General features: G+C 35.0%; 3 protein-coding genes and 1 non-coding gene across 4 annotated transcripts; 1 reads left to right on the top strand and 3 right to left on the bottom strand.

The window, feature by feature from the left end:
- Positions 1-834: 834 nt before the first annotated feature.
- LOC111391250 (pyruvate dehydrogenase E1 component subunit beta, mitochondrial-like) lies at positions 835-2,191 on the bottom strand. The gene is made up of 6 exons (XM_023016420.1): positions 2,010-2,191; positions 1,809-1,889; positions 1,687-1,713; positions 1,485-1,546; positions 1,244-1,313; positions 835-1,062 (listed from the first exon to the last, which is right to left on the bottom strand). Exons 2-6 carry the CDS (start codon positions 1,887-1,889, stop codon positions 949-951), a joined length of 354 nt encoding a protein of 117 aa, XP_022872188.1. The 5' UTR covers positions 2,010-2,191; the 3' UTR covers positions 835-948.
- A 1,505-nt stretch (positions 2,192-3,696) lies between these two features.
- On the top strand, positions 3,697-5,744 carry LOC111391259 (mitochondrial import inner membrane translocase subunit TIM8-like). The gene is made up of 2 exons (XM_023016432.1): positions 3,697-3,875; positions 5,384-5,744. Exons 1-2 carry the CDS (start codon positions 3,828-3,830, stop codon positions 5,570-5,572), a joined length of 237 nt encoding a protein of 78 aa, XP_022872200.1. The 5' UTR covers positions 3,697-3,827; the 3' UTR covers positions 5,573-5,744.
- Positions 5,745-6,421: 677 nt separating this feature from the next.
- On the bottom strand, positions 6,422-6,493 carry TRNAQ-UUG. Its single transcript has one exon. It is a non-coding gene; the product is annotated as a tRNA-Gln (tRNA).
- Positions 6,494-9,058: 2,565 nt separating this feature from the next.
- LOC111391269 (TPD1 protein homolog 1-like) lies at positions 9,059-9,545 on the bottom strand. Its single transcript, XM_023016441.1, has 2 exons — positions 9,469-9,545; positions 9,059-9,371 (listed from the first exon to the last, which is right to left on the bottom strand). Exons 1-2 carry the CDS (start codon positions 9,543-9,545, stop codon positions 9,059-9,061), a joined length of 390 nt encoding a protein of 129 aa, XP_022872209.1.
- Positions 9,546-18,994: the final 9,449 nt, after the last annotated feature.

The raw sequence follows: 18,994 nt of genomic DNA, 5'->3' as shown, positions 1-18,994 counted from the left end.
ATAAAAAACAATATATAATTTAGAGTAAATACCTTGGCTTTCCCAATTGGAACACAGAAACTAGAATCAAGAGTTTCTACTGAAACAGGAAATGATTCGCCATACCTATGATAAAAACCACAAGAGTAACTAACACAAAAATAGGTTTATGCTGAAAAATCATTCGTATAAAAATGGAACATTGCTGCTTACAGCAATTCGTTTTCCAGAGACAACAGCATCTGGATCCCTTATAGCAGCTTTTAGGAGGCCATGAGCATCCTCTGATGAATATGGAGGCATGGAGCTAGTACTTTTAACCCTTGACAAGAGGCATATCATGCTGCATAGCACTGCAAATGTCAAAACAAGGCTATAAGAAGAATCCACAGTCGAGATAATGCATTCATTCTCTCTCGTTTGAAAAATAGAATCCATTTTTCCAATCGAAAGAAGGCCTCTTGTGTTAGAATTTTCGCCATTAGAAACTAGAAATGAAATCGTGTATGTTAAGGTATAAATCTCACACCAGTTAATAATCTAAATATAAATTAACTTATAAGAGTTTGAGCTACTCCTCTTAATAAAGTTGATCGTTTCTTAATATGATGTGAGAGATCAATAAGCTTCAACTAGTCATTCGATTCAATAAAGACTCAAATAAGCACACAGATTTAAGATTGATATACTCAAATGAGTCATTATCTTATTGGGACATGTTAAGGGATAAATTTTATATCGATTAAAAACCGAAATATAAATAGATTTATAAGAGTTTGAAATACTCCTTTTGATAAAATTGACATTTTAAGATGAAACCTCAAGCCTTAATAGTGTAGTTGTAAGGACGCTACTCTATCCCACTCGACCTTCATCTTCTACGCTGTAACAAAGAGCCTTGCTTATACACAGGCACATAGAAATCTAAATGGAATCCTATAGTAACCTTGCTTAAACAAGAAGATGGCATTAAGAGAACTCGTACGTGGGAATGTTAAGCGCCCACACCAGCGGCAGCACCATTAGGACCTCTAAAAACAATAGGCACTGATATCTGACCAGTGGACATGTCGTTTGATTTTGCTGCAGAATTTATAATATGATCAATGGCTAGCAACAGATGAAGATGAACACGCTCAGGTTACATGTGACAGCATCAAATTGTGAACCCAGTCATTTCTATTTAAAGGCAAAATATTTCACTTGCCAACAATAACGTCCAATCCCACTCAAGTAAACATAGAGACGAGGATTAGCTAAAGACCTGCAATGAGAAGTTAATCGTCATGAACTCGACTACAGGCTTCAGGCCATAGTATCCCAGCAAAGCCAGCCTACAAAATATCATATTGATGAGCATGGAAAAGATTTCCTACCAAAATCTAACAAATCATGGTACACAGTATGATAAAGAAGATTTCGACATTCTTTTCTTATTTAATACTGTTTAATCATATCAAATCTTCTGAGCCAAACGTGTTATAAAGTAGAGGGCAAAAACCAACCTCGGTAATTGGTGTATCGAAAACCCTTTCAGGACCATACTTTTCTGGAGCCCCTTGGTGATCTGGAAGGCAATGCAGTGACTCAAAAACTGATTACTAAAAGAACATAAAAGTGCGAACGAAATCCCATATTAACTAGACAATTTATAACGAAATTTCTGAATATGTCAATTTTTGGGATTAAACATTGGCCAACGCTCACCTTATATGCACCTTGATATTCACCAACCTGTACAAGAGCACATAATAAGTCCTAAAAAAAAAAAAAAAATGTTGCGGCAAGTAAAAAGATTAAATGAACCAGGTCAACATTTGTACAATTACCTCTTCATCCATCAAAAACACTCTGGGATCAGCAGACATTTCTTCATCAAGTGCTGAATTTAAAGCATCACGCGCTGTCATCTGTGCAAAAATGGTGCAACCAATTGCATTAATCCCTTAAAAAGGCATTTTTGTACGTATACTCAGTCAGAAATGTGGATGTGTGGTGGTTTTAAAATAGATAAAGTGAACACATATTACCTTTTTCCTGTTAGAAAAATATGCCTGGGACGCAACTACTCGAATTCCTTGCTCCAAAGTCTCTCAATAGAAAGCATAAAAAATATCTTCAAGTCACATAAAAATCTAAAAAAGTGTAAAATTCAAAATAATTAATTCAAACAATCTGCATTTACCAGAGCAGGAATGCCTTTACAGGATGATATCATGTGGTTCAAATAATTAAAAAAAAGGTTGAACCCCAACCTTAAGGGCCCCCACCGACCCTGCCCTGGGCCATCGTGGAGGAGGTAAATCGCAGGATGTGCCTCCCAGGAGCCAGGGTGAAGAGCTCATGGATAGGCCAAGGCTGTTAACCCATTTGGTAACTCCCGCTTGCAACAAAGCCAATTCCACCTTGCGGGGAATCGAACTCTGCACACTGCCGCGCTGAGCCCTATCCACCCTCCCCTTTGCCACTGGGAGATATGCCCTGGGGGCAAAACTGTGTAGGGTAAACTTTTTAAAGTGACTGGCCCCACCGCACTGCGGCCCCATACTCCAGAAACCCCACCTCCGGCCTGGCCCTACGGGTTAGTATACACCGCTTGGCCCTACACGTATGGAGGGATTTTTTGGAGAGGCACAGTACCACCATGCTGGTAAGAGGACGGTTCAAATAATTAATTGGGATGACTGGTAGAGAGAGGATGACACCCGCTATGTCGGGTAACGCTTATCATAATATGGCGACTCCCATAGTGTCAGCTCGACCGACGCTACCTTCGCTTGCTCGTAAGGTGCAGACAGCTTTGACATGTTAGGTGATGCTAGTCATATTAGAATGCTAATTGCTATGCTAGTTCGACTCCCGTCACGCGCGGAGCAATCGCCGTCTACCCGAACAACATTGGAATCAGTCAACAACCATCGAACGATCATCATTAAACCCACTACCTGGGTAACTGAATAAATGGAAAAAACCGTCTGAGGAGTGGGCAGGTTTCATGAGGACACGTGGATGACAATTGTCCGGCGATTATGTGATGCTAGACTGATGGGGACACGTGGATGGCAACTGTCCAGTTGTTACGTGATGCCAGACGCCTATAAATAGCTTATGGATGTATCACGGGGTTCTTTCTTTTTTCAGGAAAAAATACTTTCCTCTGTAACTATTGCAATTCTTTATCTAAAAACGATTACTGATTCTCACACCGGAGATAAAATGGGAGAGTGAGCCCCCAGCCTCTTTTTGCAGCATCACCAGAGGACAAGAGACCACTCTTTCATAAAAAAGACACGAGTTACACCAGAACTATTTCACGGAGGCCACTCTTCGCCTTATAATTCCCAACAGTTGTCTTCTTTTCAATTTACCAGATTTACACCAACGGTACAAAAGATCATATAGAAGTAAAATCAGATCAAATCATATTCTGGACAGAGAATTCTGTATACGTTATGGTACAATTATATATATATAGCAGTTACCAGTAAATAGAGCTAACAAGATGTTAAAAGAATGTTGCTGAGTGTGAAACTATACATAAATGAATAGTACGAATAGAGAGAGAGTGGGTAGACCTGGTTGTTTGTGTATTATTGCGGGAATTCTGTTGGAGAAGAAGATAATTGGAATTTGACTGTCAGGGTGCTATATTTGTTACGAACGCATTTTTGTGCTATTTATATTAATTTTTCAAAGTTACCGAACTGGCCCAGGCCCAAATCTTCAATCCTATTTGACATCTCTTTTCTTGGGTTTTGTTAGGGTTTTTCTCCCATTAGATTAGACCGTGACAGAGAGTGGTTCAGATTCACGTTTCACTTACCAGAAAGGAAATTATCGGATAATCAATGGATTCTTCTTCTCTTAACTCCCCTGAATTGCAGCAATTTATCAGTGTAAGAACTTCGAAAACTATGTATTCGTTTATTTATTATGTTGTGCTCCATACTGCTAAAATTTCCAAACGAACTCGATGTTATAATGTTATCGAGCTTGTTCAAATAATTTATGCATCTACTGGAAGCATTCAAATGCATTGTTTGCCTGTGGTTTGGTGATGGGGATTGTCTTCTTCGGCCTTGAATATTTCTTTTATGCAGTTTCAGGAATATAAATCCAAATTTCCATGATGGGTTCACTCATTGCCAGTTCAATGAGGAAATTCTATAGCTGTCCCTTATTACTTGTTTTATTTCACTTTCAAGTTGTTATTTACATATCAGCTTTTGGGATAAATTGAGGTTAAAACCTTTTTTTTTTTTTTAATGCTGCCCTAATGTCTGAAACTATTTTCTGCTTTGGAGGGAGAAGAACATTTCTTCCAATTATGAAAATTGAATTATGGAGGTGGAGGAGATGTAGGGACATTTGAATATGGAAGAAGACAAGAAGTTAACTAGATATCTTAGACCTTTTGTCCCTTATTCTTCTTTCTTCTTCTTCCTCTTTATTTATTTATTTCAAAAATAAAAATGGCTTTCTTAACAATCTGAAAAATGAAGTGTTCACTTTGGCTTATTCATGCCTATGCTGGTTTAGATGCTAGAAGCCCATGTGCCTCGCAGTTGTCATTTTGGTATTAGTGCTCGAGTAGATGTCTATGGCATGTTTCATGAAGATTTTTTGAGAATAGATTTTGTGAAAAGTGACTTTTTTGAAAAATGTGTGGTTAAATGTAGCCAAAAATTGTTGGTTTACGTGCAAACTTATTGTATTGGGAGAATGCAAGCCTAATCTTCTGCCCACTCGGGGCAGGATAAAAACTTCCTACTGCTGGTAAAAGAACCTTAATTATTGTTCCTTAAAATAGTCATAAATTCAGAGAACATAATTAAGGTTCATTAAATTTCTCTTGCTACATCAGTGGTGAGAAGTTTTTATCGTGCCCTCAGTGGGCAGGAGATCAATTCTTTGAAAGAATGTGTGACTGAAATGAATTTGGGGAAAAAATAAATTTTAAAGAATTTTTAACAAACAGAGGCTTAATTTAAAGAGTGGAAACTTAGAGAATCCAAAAGCTGCTGCATATTTAGACAAAAATATGGTTTCAATTTTATACATATTAGATGGCATGTTATGTGGACATTGGGCATCTGGTAGATTACTGTTTTGTTTTGTGCATAACTTTGTAAAACCATATGTGATAAATTCAGATTTTTATGGGGGATAAAGGGTCTTATGTTCAACGAAGCAGTACTCTTGTCCATTGTTTTTTCATGTGGCATTCTAATTATTGCCATACCCAGTCTTCATTTGAATCAGTCAGAACATCTCTTTCCAATAAACCCTCTTAGTATCCAAATAAGCTTCGTCTATAGTTTATGTCATTTGTTGACTCGTCAAAGCTTTGGCATGTAAGATCCCGTCTTTCTGACTTTTGACAATGATATCTGAATCTTTACAGCAAGAAAAGGAGAAGGCTATGGTTAATGAAATGATTGCGAAGCTTACAACTGTTTGCTGGGACAAATGCATCACAGGCACTCCTGGGAGCAAGTTCAGTTCTAGCGAGTCGTCTTGTCTCACCAACTGTGCTCAACGTTACATGGATATGAGTCTCATCATCATGAAACGCTTCCAGAACATGCAGTGAAATTAAATCTGTGTCTCTGAGTGACTTTTCTTGATCTCTAAAGCTTATTCTTAGTAACCTTTTTGCTACTTCTACCAAGTGAGATGTTGGTTATATTTTTGCTAGTAATGTTATGAATTGATAATTTCCTGGCGAACCAAAAGGGCTGCAACTTACAAGTTTTTGCCTTCAATGCATTGCTAAATAATACTGCAAAGAAATTAGTATCGTGGATAAAATGTAGTAATTTATCGTATGGCTGTACAGAAGGCATATCTTGAAAGATAACAGAAATTTGCCACGAATATGAATGCAGTCGGCTGAGCACGGGCATCATGTTAGACAGACAATTTATAACCTGTTTTGAGCAGTGAACTGGAAAAGGTGAAGGGTCGAGGATTAAATAGCTTAATCTGGGTTGCATTAGAGTCAAATGCAAGGTCACAATTAATCGAGTTCTAGCCAAGAATCATTTTGATATTTTGACGTTCGATGGCATTTAATTGGGACATAGAAATTGCACTTTTGGACATAAAAATTATATTAAATTTTGAATACTAAATCCGTTGATTCCACGACACGAAAATAACTCAAGAGTTGAGCTTTGGGTTTAGTTTCTGATGACTAACACATTTTTTAAACTTCTAAAATTCATTTTCATGCATAAACTTTATTAACTTTTCAACATTGCATTCTTAAATTTTATTAAAATTTACTAAAAAATTAAATTTTTTTAATGAATCGACTGGGGATAATATTTAGTGACCAACACAAGTTTTAAACTGCCCAGTCCATTTTATCTCCAAACAGAAATTGGACGAGCAGCCCCAAAATTTATGAGGCTTTCAAACTGCAGTTATTAATAAAAAAAGGTCCTACCGGGAGTCGAACCCAGGTCGCTGGATTCAAAGTCCAGAGTGCTAACCACTACACCATAGAACCTTATTTACAACAAATGTGTAGATAGAAACCCTAATTATTCATAGACGACTTAGTTGACTACCAACCATCTCTTAAAATCTGTTCTTTGCCTGTTGTTAATATATTTATAATATATTAACCTTTATAATATATTAACTATCACGTAAAGTGAGAATCATTTTTAAAAAGATTTTAACCCTACTATTATTCAATTATTTCAATAACACATTAATTTTCTTTTTTTAATATGTATTTAATTCATTTAACAATTTAGTTACCGTTAATGTACAAATACATTTGACAGATTCATTTCGCCTGTGTGCTCGTATTAATGTATGAATTCCCTATTATTAATTCTCAATTAATTAACATTTAAAGTCATTTAATTAATATTCATCTTCATATATGTATTTTAGTATTATTCATTATAATTATAAGTCAATTTGAATTTCACATTCGAGAATGTATTTCATCATTTACGTTCATGTATGCTAATTAAAATCCAATTTCATTTAATTGGAGATTAAATAAATGATTTAACATTCATTATCACGTATATATTCTTTGGTATTAATTTTAAATTAATTAACATTGACACATCTTCCAATATTACTTTTACAACGCTTATAAAGGATTTTATAATAACATGCAATGAACGTTCAATGTTGACTAGTATTATATAAGTCTCTAATAGAATTGATTTATTTTATTTTTGGTGATTGAAGGATTGAGATACTGAACATCATTTCCTAGTTTAGAGGTAAAATGGTTGGGTACCCGGTCCAATTCGTGTCCTATACTATGAGTAATGTTGTTTATCGTTAGTAGTGATAATGAATTGCATTATTCCCACTATATCAAATATCAAATGAATTTGAGATAAACATGTCTCGCACAGCTTCACATTTTCTCTAGAATTCAAGCACACAATTCAAATAAACAATAAGATTGAGTTACTCAAAAAGCGTTTTCTAGTATCGAGTAAAATTTCACTCTCACAGTTACTATTTGCATTATCTTGTATTCAAGAAGGATATTGTAACATAATTATGTGATTAAAGTTAATTTTGTGTTGTTTCTATTTTGTTTATTTTATTGATATGTTATTACGTGTTGAAAAGATAACGTCTACATATGGGTATTGTCTAATATTTCAAACACTATATTTTCATCCATTACAGCTGGCATCGACCAACTTTGCGATACAGATGGACATGAAGAAGAATGCGAGCAGTGGAAATGCAAAAGAGCATAGCAAAGATTCCCAATCCAGCCTTAGGGAGGAAAAAGCATTTTGGCTTGTAATAGAATTTTAACAATCTTGAGTCTTGATGTGACTGGCTTTGATCTGATAATTCCACTATCCCATTTTCTAGCAAAAAAGGATTCCTATCAAGCTGTTATTATTACATGGGTTTGCCTTGTTTTTTCTTTACGTGTATTTGTTGCTCTTTGTGCATTGTGGTAAGGTTAATTATTGGTAAGTTGCTTCTTCTTTACATGTTTGACTAAGCTTAAGAAATTTACTTATAAGTTTTTGCAGAGACAAGTTATAAGGACTAATAGTGTGAGATTCATGACATTTCTTTTATCAATTTTCCTCACATTAAGCGTTTTTACTTGGTTCTTCTATGACTTATTGTGCAAGGACTATAAGAATATATCTAAGAGACTCTTTAAATATGAGATGCTCTCTATTTCAAGGGTTGAATCTTTAATTTATAGTTTTTTTTTTTTTAAAATTCAACCCTTAAAATCATACTCCAAAATTTCTTTAAATTAACATTTTAATTTAAAAAGTGGATTTGGAGAGCTAAACAAAACTCTATAATTATATGCATTCAAAATATTTCAATTTTTAATATAAAAAAATATATATAATAATTTTAAAAAAAGTTAGTTAAAATAAAAGATAAAGGAAAATAATAAATATTTTTTTAGAGTAATAAAATTAAGTGTTAAATATAAAAAGTCTATTGGAGTGCTTCAAAATTTTTATTCTTCGAATTTATAGATGATTTCTAAATAATAGAATATGTTCTTTAAAAATAGAGAGTCATTTGGAGATAATATAACATTGCTGTAAATCTATACTATACATGATGCGCACGCATGTGCACGTGCTCATGAACATAAACATTTTTATTTTTGGATACAAAGTTCCATGCATTTTTTATATTTATTACCTCTTTTTTGACAAAAAAAAAGGGAAATCATGCAAAAATCGGGACCAAAAATTCTCCGAGTTCTTTTAATGTGCTTCTATTATCTCTAGTATAATGGATATATCTGTATATAAAAAAATATACATAATGGATTACATAATATGATTTGAAAGGAAAAGAATTGATGAAAAAGTTGATTATGTTTTAAAGTGACAAATGATAAATTGTCATATGATCTTATGTAATCCATTATGTAAATCCTTTCGCAGATGTAGTAAGATCCAATGGATATTTGGTAAACAAGACAACGCTATAAATAGTAAAAATATGATATATTTTTGTATACAGTATTTTCTAGCGCTCTTATAATCATTTTCTGCACATATTTAGCACATTACAAGTGCATTAAAAAGGATTTTAGTCAGCAAGCAATGGAAGAAACAGAGAGAGGATAACTGTAGGTGTTTGCATACTGGAAGGAGATTGTATAACCGTACTCTAGAGGTTTACCATCATTGACCAGGCAATCGTTGAAGTGGAGCCGCTTGAAGACATGGGGGTTGATGAGCCGAGCGGAGCTGAACCACCCACAGCTGACATGGATCCTTGAAATGTTGCATGCCGCAACACACACGTTCATGATCTCCACTGTGTAAGTAGGTATCCCATTTGGCAGCGGCTGCGTTTGTCCTTGGCTTATAACTATGTCTGAACAATTTCTTTTAGCATATTTTCTATGTCGCCATCACTTAAATATAATCCTTTATGTCCATTACGTTTAAAAGAAAGGTCTAACTTAAAAAGTGTCAAAAACTACCAAACTCCACTAACCCGAGTGCCCAATATAGACACAGCATGGACTGTAGACCATCTACCCAGATCACAAGCCAGGCCATGGCCATGGCCATGCCGCGACATCTATATATATTTTTTTTTTTTTTTTTCACAATTTCTTTTAGCATATTTTCTATGTCGCCATCACTTAAATATAATCCTTTATGTCCATTACGTTTAAAAGAAAGGTCTAACTTAAAAAGTGTCAAAAACTACCAAACTCCACTAACCCGAGTGCCCAATATAGACACAGCATGGACTGTAGACCATCTACCCAGATCACAAGCCAGGCCATGGCCATGGCCATGCCGCGACATCTCAAAATCAAGTTGTGTGCCGTCCAACATTGACACCTCAAGACTAAACTGTAGCGTTGAACAAGATGTTCAAGGTAATAATAGAAAACTTAAGCTCCACTTTGTGCCTCATTTTTTTTAAATTCATTTTTTCTCAAATTTATTTTCAATCACATTTTTCTAATGAAAAAACTTTACACATAAATCCAATATTTTTGGTATTTTTTAATCTCACGTTCTCCAAAAAAAAAAAAAAAAAGATCACTTTTTATAGTATGAATTCTATAAAAAATAGGAATCGGAGGCTAAAACTTTTGGGAGGTGCTGCAAAGGCAAAATGAAAGAGACAATAGAGCCAAAAAGAGTGAATAAATGCTTTCAAGTCAACCTAGCCAAAAGAGGCAAAGGATTAGGGGAGAATATAGACCATTTATTTAATTTATGCATTCAATCTTTCTTCCAGCTTTTTAAAATTAACTATTCCACTCTGTAAAGCTAACATGCTGCAGCATTAATTGTTAACAATTGAGAGGTCTTAATCAAAACACACGTGAGCCAACATCTACTTGAAAGCAAAATAATGCAGCCAAATTCTTAATTACTTACCTAATAACTCAAAATGTAACTTTAAAGTAACACATAATCCTAGGAATATAGGACTTCAAGAAGCAGAAATAGGCTCTAAGAAAAAGGGGTAGGGTATCGGTCGGCCTAGAGCATACCAAGCAATGCAGAGTGCGCTTGGCGACTCAGGCTTCGATGGCCCAACACATTTTAGCACCGAGGGACGGAAGAAGGGACCGAGATGCACCACCCGAAATGGACTTGAAGGAGTAGGTAGTAGGCTAGTTCGTTGGGGAGGGCGTGGAGCAAAAGTGGCTAAGGACCTGGTGAGCCAGTAAAGTAGGCACAATTGTACACAGACTGAGAGAAAAAAGGGTGGCTAAGGCTGTGCCAATGGTGCTTGGTGCTGCAGTCTTGCCTCTCGCATATATAGGCAAAGAAGGACAATGCAAAAAGCAAAACAGTCACAGAATACAGAATTACACATAAACACATACATGTTTGTAACAGTGCTATGTACACTGGGCATTCAGAGTCTCTTTTTTGTACTCTTTGTTCATGCATAATCCAAATCCCATTAATGAAGGAGGTTTATCACTGTACGAATAATGGATTAATTATTGAATACTTTAAAGATAGAGAATGGATTAATTACCAATAAAGAAAAGTTTCCGATGAGAAGAATAGAAACTGTTGTTCTGGGCAGTACTGTTTGTGCTCTTCTTCACAGAAGAAACTGGACTGAAAGTGAACTTCATCAAGCCATGATCTGAAACTAATAAAACAAAAGATTAGGAAAAAAAAAAGAAAAAACCAATTCTTTGCAAATCTAGCAATATTATTCAATTTTTAGGAACTTTAAAAGTTAAATGGAATTGGAATCATTGAATCATCCCGAATCACTTAAATTACAAAACAAGAACACGACAGAAAAGGGATTAAATAAGGAATCAAGCATGTCGTCGCTGAAAGAGAGGCCATAATTAAACAAATTAAAGCAATGTATTATAGTGTGTACCTACAAAACAAAGATGGAATACAATACACAAAAAACACGCACAAACACTCATGTTCAATGAATACTGACCTGTATAGATTCCCATAATTAACAATAATGCGATAGAAAACACCACCGTGAGTGGAGCGTTGATCCGACACCTTATTGATGATTCGAAACTCATTTTTTTCCCCGAACGAAACCCTAAAATTTAATCTCCGGGCAAGATTAGGAGCTAGTTAGTTGCGTTTTGTTGAGTTCACTCGGAGATAGCTGCTAATAGCCCTGGGAACTAGACCAGCAAATCACCGCTAAAACGGAACAGGATAATCAGTACACTGATGAAATCTCAGCTTTATATTCTTTTAATTTTTGACTGACTAGACAACTCTGCCACACATGACACATTAGCATCAAACGATTTATTTTTCACATCAATATATATATCGATACAAACTATAACAGTACATATATATGTATGAATGAATACACATGTAAACATTATTCTAGCCTGGTTTATTCACCCATCAGGTATTAAAGGAGGTAGAATTTTTGCTTATTTTTAGGAACTTTAAAAGTTAAATGGAATTGGAATCATTGAATCATCCCGAATCACTTAAATTACAAAACAAGAACACGACAGAAAAGGGATTAAATAAGGAATCAAGCATGTCGTCGCTGAAAGAGAGGCCATAATTAAACAAATTAAAGCAATGTATTATAGTGTGTACCTACAAAACAAAGATGGAATACAATACACAAAAAACACGCACAAACACTCATGTTCAATGAATACTGACCTGTATAGATTCCCATAATTAACAATAATGCGATAGAAAACACCACCGTGAGTGGAGCGTTGATCCGACACCTTATTGATGATTCGAAACTCATTTTTTTCCCCGAACGAAACCCTAAAATTTAATCTCCGGGCAAGATTAGGAGCTAGTTAGTTGCGTTTTGTTGAGTTCACTCGGAGATAGCTGCTAATAGCCCTGGGAACTAGACCAGCAAATCACCGCTAAAACGGAACAGGATAATCAGTACACTGATGAAATCTCAGCTTTATATTCTTTTAATTTTTGACTGACTAGACAACTCTGCCACACATGACACATTAGCATCAAACGATTTATTTTTCACATCAATATATATATCGATACAAACTATAACAGTACATATATATGTATGAATGAATACACATGTAAACATTATTCTAGCCTGGTTTATTCACCCATCAGGTATTAAAGGAGGTAGAATTTTGGCTTTGAAAGAAACAATCACGTGGGGGTTTTTTACATACACGTGTGTGGGTGAAGAAGAAGAAGAAGAAGAAGAAGGAAGAAGAAGAAGAAGAAGAAGAAGAAGAAGAAGAATGAAATTTTAAAATACCTCTGGAATTTTCACAGAACAAATTCATCAATAAAAGAAAGTTTCTCTTTATCAAAAAACAAAAAGAAAAAAAGAAAGGAAGTTCCCCAAAACTGTTAACGGCAAACACAGTATTATTCCTTTCCAGTTTAATGCAAACCCAGAAGGAATAAAAAAAAAAAAAAAAACTGATGATACATTGGCTTAAGCATGAAGATGTATTTATATATAAGACACACACACACACACACATTCAAGGAAACAAAGCATTTGAAATCTATGAAATGCAGCGTTCACCATATCATTTTCACCTCTGATTTTTGGGAGAAAGGGAGAAGAATCCAATTCGAGGACGAGTGCGCGCAATTGCAATTTCCTGCTAAGAGCTTTTGCTGCAGTGTGGGTTCTTATGTAGGAGTCTGGACTTGCGGGCCTAAGGCTCCGTTTGTTTCCATTCTTTGGCAAAAAAAAAAAAAATGAAGAATATTCATCACATCAAGCCATAATATTTGACTTCCTATCTCCTGTGTAAATTTCGTAATGACTATATTTTTTATTCTCATTCTTATAAGAATGAGAATCAAATGGGGGCTTAATTAGAGAAAATTTCAGACATAAAATACAATGACATTGAAAAATTAAAAGTAACATATTGAAAAAAGAATCTTAGTGTGTATTTGAGCCACATTATATTGTCATAATGTATTTTGGAACAGTAGAGTAATGGAGAATGTGTGGCTAAAAAATTAGGAAAAACTTTCAATTTGCGTGTAAAATTATTTCATTGAAGAATGCGTGATTGAAATAATATCATATTACTATTTAAGAATGTATTTCTTTGAAAAAAATGTAGTTCAAACAGGGCCTTAAATTTATTGGGCCAAATGACCCTACTAGCTCAACCTCCCTCTACCACCAGACCTTATAAAGAATGAAAATTTTCAAGGCGAACGGTATGATACTAATTACGTGAACATTAAAGGTGTTTTGACAATTATCGTGATCAATTTTTGAGACTTGAAGCAAAAAACACCTGTAATTCGATCTATTCCGAAGTCAATGAAGTCCACTTACTTCTCTATCTACTTGTGTGGTACTTAAACATTTAGGACAACGATAGAATGCAAGATTGTTGCTCCATTGGGAGGTACAACGAATGTATGCATTTCGACGACGATCAAATTAGATACAAAAATTAGGTGTGGAGAGACAAGTTGACATAATTTTGACTAGGATTAATCACATATCTAGCTTAAATGATTATGTAGCGTATATATAGAGTTCAAATATCTAAGGGACATTTTTACCTCATGGTCAAACTTTTTTCCGCCCATAAGTTGATAGTAGATGAGTGGTGAATCCGTTACATCACTTTTCTAAAGTGGCTGTTCACGGAAGTCATTTCTATCTGTACCTCAAGTGTACCTAATTTAGTAATTATAATAGGGCATGAGAATGTTGATTCTCTAGAGCTTCAACCCTATTATGCTCAGGGAATCGGACTCAAAGCTCGAACCCTAAGTATATTAGCGTGGGGTCCAACCCAAGTTTGGTCTGATTCTTCGGCTCTTCTACGTGTTTAAAGCCTCCACATGGCTTGTGTAGGATGACTAGAGCTTCCCATGAGGTGGAAATGTAATAATACTCCTCCAAGTTCGAGGCTATTGTTTATTTCAGGCTTCATGACTTAGGTTAGATTGTGCTTTTTGAGCTCGATGTACTCAAATTTGGACTTCTCCAACTTTGAGGATTGTCATTTATCGTATAGGATTGCTTGACTAAGCCTCAACCACCATTTTGAGCTTTAGGCTTTAGCCTGCTTGACTTGTTAAGTTCCTAGGCTTGAACTTGAGCTTAGGCCCCAGTGTTTCATTTAAGTCATATGAGACTCAACTAGACTTTTGATTTGCCAATTGAGGTTTTAACTCATTTCGGCTAGTCCATAAGTGTGAGACTCTATGTCGTATGTATGAGCATTCACTTGCCCTCTTACATAGACGTGATAGACCTACGCAAGGTGGAGGCTTAACAATAATTCCCGAGTCTGAGGCTATTCTTTAGGCTAGGCTGTAGGACTTATGGCTTATTTGGTGTCTCGGGTTGTAGTTAGCCTTCGGTTTGACTAGAGTTAAGGTGCATCACATGTTGCTTGCCTTGGAGATTCAAAAAGTGGAATGGGGTGCGTGTTTGGTAGGGCCTACTGATTAGTGTCAACTGTCAGTGCGAGATGCTTTGACAGGCAATGATGACAGATAGTCATGATGACCATTTATTGTGCTATCCTAGTTGCGCGCGTATAACGCGTGCGCGATGCGTGCGCGATGCGTGCGCGATTTAAGCTACTTATTCAAAATCTTTAATTCACTCATCTTCATGTCCGCTGTTTACATTTAATCTGGTCAATGAGCCCAATTCAATTGTTTTTATCAAACGTTTAAGGTTTCTAGAGGAAAAGCTAAAATAAGGATTTCCTCCACCATTGGATGTAACGCGCCCAATTCGTTTGTTTTTATCAAACGGCTGAGGTTTCTAGAAGAAAAATTATAAATAAGGATTTCCTCCGCCATTGGATGTAACGCCACAAAAATTTGTAACCTTTTTTTAATTTATTGAAAAGAAAAAAATAAATTACAAAGTCAAATTAGTTTTATGATCCAAAAAAATCAAGACATTGATGAACAATTTTAGATTGGAATTTATTAGAGATGCGATAAATAATTTAGAGACCAACTGAACTCTGATTAGAAGTTTTTATATGTTTAGGAATTAATTGGAAGAAGGCAAAAGTTTGGGTTGAGGAGCAAAAGAGTTGAAAAATTAAACTTAGACACCCAGCTTGGCTCGTCGAACGACCATTTTTTTAGGCTTTTACACGACATATGTGTTCATTAAAGTTTATGATTCCAAGTGCTTGCGAAGTAAACGACGAGACCTTGAAATGTCATTCGATTTGCATATATTTAGTTATGGCTTGTTTAACAAGGCTCCAAGTATAGTTCACATGGCTGTAAATTAGGAAGCCTTATTAGGCCCACAATCCACATCACAATCCTATTTGTCCTAAATGAGGGCATAACTAAGATAGTCAAAGTGATGCATCACCACACCTGAAGTACTATGTAGAGGCAACCCTTCATGACATAAGCGAGGTGCTATAACCAATTGTAGATTAAATTCGAGGCACTTACCTTTTATATGAGGAGGCATCCCCCACTTTACCTATTTCGAAATATCTTCCATACGAGATCTCTTCTACAATTGATTGATGTGATATCTCTACGGCAAACTCATCACAGTCAACTTGTCAGTCTATTTTTTGAGGTCAGACCTAGGTTATAAGTTGACTACTTTTTAGAAACATTAAATTTTCTTGAGCTTAACACCTAGGAGAAGACGTATCAACCTTCAAGATGGGACAACATGTCTTTCCATCCGATCGTAACCACTTATCATATTTTTACTTCAAAAACTCACACTTTATTCCTATTTGAAGGTAATGGAATTTTACATTCTTCATAATATTGCTATTATATGTGTTCTCTTATTACCTTCGATGCCCATACATTGGTGTGACTCACATCTTTTGTCCGTCTAACACTCAAATACACCTACAGAAGTTGATTGACTTGATTGTCGAAGTGCTTGCGATGGTCTCTCCCATCTTAGAAGAAGGCCACACACTTTTAATGATTTGTCTTAGTATGCATGAGATATACCATGTAGGCATAAGTGGAACTGCGATCTATTGGCCACATCATCGTGCAAAATTTGAGGTCAACATGATTAACTAATCCCCTGTTTAAGTCCCAATCTTTAAAAAAATATATTTTTAAACAATATTTTGACATTATTTCAACCACACATTCTTCAATAATATTTTATTACATTCAAATTCAAAAAATGTTCTTATTTTTTAACCTCATATTTTTCATCAATACATTATTCAAAAATGCATTCTTATAAAAAAAATGGAGCTCAAACAAGGGCTAAAACGCAAGCCACAAAGTTAAGCATCAATGTAAACCCGAACATGATAATCTAGAAATAGAGATGGCAATGGGGCCCGAAACTAGCTCCACTTAGACGGGTTGGGGCCCGTTTGTTTTTTTTAAATATTTTCATTTTCAAAAATTTCTTTTTCAATAACATTAGGTTTTTCTTCCATTTCAATCAATATTTCACCTGAAAATTTCTATTTCTGTCCTTATTTTGATAAGAAACAATAAAAGAAGAATGAAAAAAGGAATAAAAATCTGTCACCCCCTTCAAATAACCTAGCCCATCCACTCCTCTCTGATAGAAATTTGCAAATGCTTAACTCTCGACTTTTCTCGCGATGAAGGTTTAGAAAGAGTATGGGAAATGAAACCATCGGTGAATGGAAAAGGATATCATCCCTCTGGTTCTGCAGACGAATGTATTGATTGGATGAGAGCCCCTTTTTTTAATAAGAGGGCAGTGGGGGCAAGGTGGCAGCTTCCTCATTTTTTATGAGGAGGGTTTGGGCCCGCCCTGTCAACCTATCGGGACAGATTTTTTTGGCCCCATTCGAGCAGGACGGAACGGGACAGGGCAGGTTATTTTGTCATTTCTATCTAGAAATTTAGAAACATTTCAACATTTATAAGTCGAACAGCAATTTATAAAGAAGTTGCAGTTGTCTATTTATGCAATTTAAAATGCATTACAAGCTCTACGTAAGGTGTTCCAGATAGTATAAAAGATGTAGATTTATCATCATGGGACGACCCTTAAATATAAGGTTAAAGATGCCACTTTGATATGTGAAATAACTAATTTATTATAAGTTTTATCTTATCTTCGACAAGTGGCATTCAATTGTTTTTTATTTTATAAAATTTTATTATTATCGATAACATGTGAAAGTAATATATTTGTTTGGCCCATAGTTTGCATAAACCATAGCTTTGGAAATTCTATGGAAAGTCGATGGGTATCAATATCCTCAATGACGAGTATCAATATACTTGCAAGGATGCGTGGAGTTATCTATGAATGCTTCAAGAGAGGTCACATCCACACACCCTACATCAGTCTCTCATTTCTAATCTCTTCTTTCCCCAATATATGTAATAATATATTAAAAAGGGAAAAAGGGTTTTCTATATCTAAAGCGTCAAAACCTAAATCACGTGCCATTTGAATGGATGAACCACCAACCTTTTAGGAGCTTCTTCAATCCCAAGATGTGATGAGTCGACACCGATGTGCCAAACGAAATGCTCTTGGGAGTCATTAGCTTGTTATCCCCAACATAGCTTTGATCCCTTTAGTAAAAGCCTTTCCACACGAGACTCCTACAATACTATGTTGACTTTCATCTCTATTTGACCAGTTGATCTCACAATGAGACAGATTTATACAATAAAATCTCTCTATTGTCATACTGTTGAGACAAAAGTAATTTCCTTACTATAAGAAGATTATAACTTAATACAAAAAATTAATAGAGAATGTTAAATCAAAGGTATCGATGAGAATGTAAAATGCTATATTTTTTATCTCTTTATTTTATGCTCTTGTGATTAATTGATGTCTAGAAGCACGCATTATTCTTATATTTTGATTTAGGTTGCAATTGGATGAATATAGTGAAATTTAGAAAAAATAAGAGAAAAATGACTAAAGTGAAAGAACATAAAAGTTCAAGGACTAAACTACAAATATCCAAAAGATGGCTTGAAAGGCAAAATGGAGATGTTAAAGATTTGAAGACGAAGAAGAAAAACGAGAAAAAAAATCAAGAATCGAGAAAAGGGAGTTTGAGAACTAAAATGCAAAAGTTGGAAAGTGGCTAACACTATGCGGGTGCATAGTGTTACAACAATGCAGTTGCATACCCTATTATAGAGAAAGTGAAAATTGAATTTCATTGTTGTATGCGATCATATTCATTTTAACTATGCGGTCATATAGTACAATTACGGCAATAAAATTTTGGTTTCCTTATGAGATCTACATTATTTTCATTGTTTAATTCATGTATTAAATATTGAATGTTCTTCTATACGTATTTTCATAATTGTTGCGTTTAATTGCGAGGAAGCCTACTAGTTTATCATATATTGCAATCTATAGTTGAGTTAAATATCAAACCCGTAATTGTTTGATCCTTTTAATTTGTGAGGTAATTAGGATTTAATGATTTGTTGGGTTAGAGATTGTTAAATCTTAGGAAGCACGTTTGACTAGATTAAATACAACCGATTATACTTGTGTTATTTAGTTTCATTGATTTCTCTAATTCCTAAAACACTGTTATTAAATTAAACCT

The sequence above is a fragment of the Olea europaea genome, unplaced genomic scaffold (genome assembly GCF_002742605.1).
Source record: "Olea europaea var. sylvestris unplaced genomic scaffold, O_europaea_v1 scaffold770, whole genome shotgun sequence".
Classification (NCBI taxonomy): Eukaryota; Viridiplantae; Streptophyta; class Magnoliopsida; order Lamiales; family Oleaceae; genus Olea; species Olea europaea.
Note: the sequence above shows the minus strand (reverse complement) of the source record. Positions and strands in the feature narration are given on the sequence as shown.

Coding starts and splice junctions, on each gene's coding strand:
- LOC111391250 (XM_023016420.1), bottom strand. CDS start 1,889: ATGACAGCGCGTGATGCTTTAAATTCAGCACTTGATGAAGAAATGTCT. Junction 1,714..1,808: donor TGTTTTTGATGGATGAAGAG/GTAATTGTACAA, acceptor GCTCTTGTACAG/GTTGGTGAATATCAAGGTGC. Junction 1,063..1,243: donor CGATTAACTTCTCATTGCAG/GTCTTTAGCTAA, acceptor TAAATTCTGCAG/CAAAATCAAACGACATGTCC.
- LOC111391269 (XM_023016441.1), bottom strand. CDS start 9,545: ATGGCCATGGCCATGGCCTGGCTTGTGATCTGGGTAGATGGTCTACAG. Junction 9,372..9,468: donor TGTCTATATTGGGCACTCGG/GTTAGTGGAGTT, acceptor ATGGCGACATAG/AAAATATGCTAAAAGAAATT.
- LOC111391259 (XM_023016432.1), top strand. CDS start 3,828: ATGGATTCTTCTTCTCTTAACTCCCCTGAATTGCAGCAATTTATCAGT. Junction 3,876..5,383: donor AATTGCAGCAATTTATCAGT/GTAAGAACTTCG, acceptor GAATCTTTACAG/CAAGAAAAGGAGAAGGCTAT.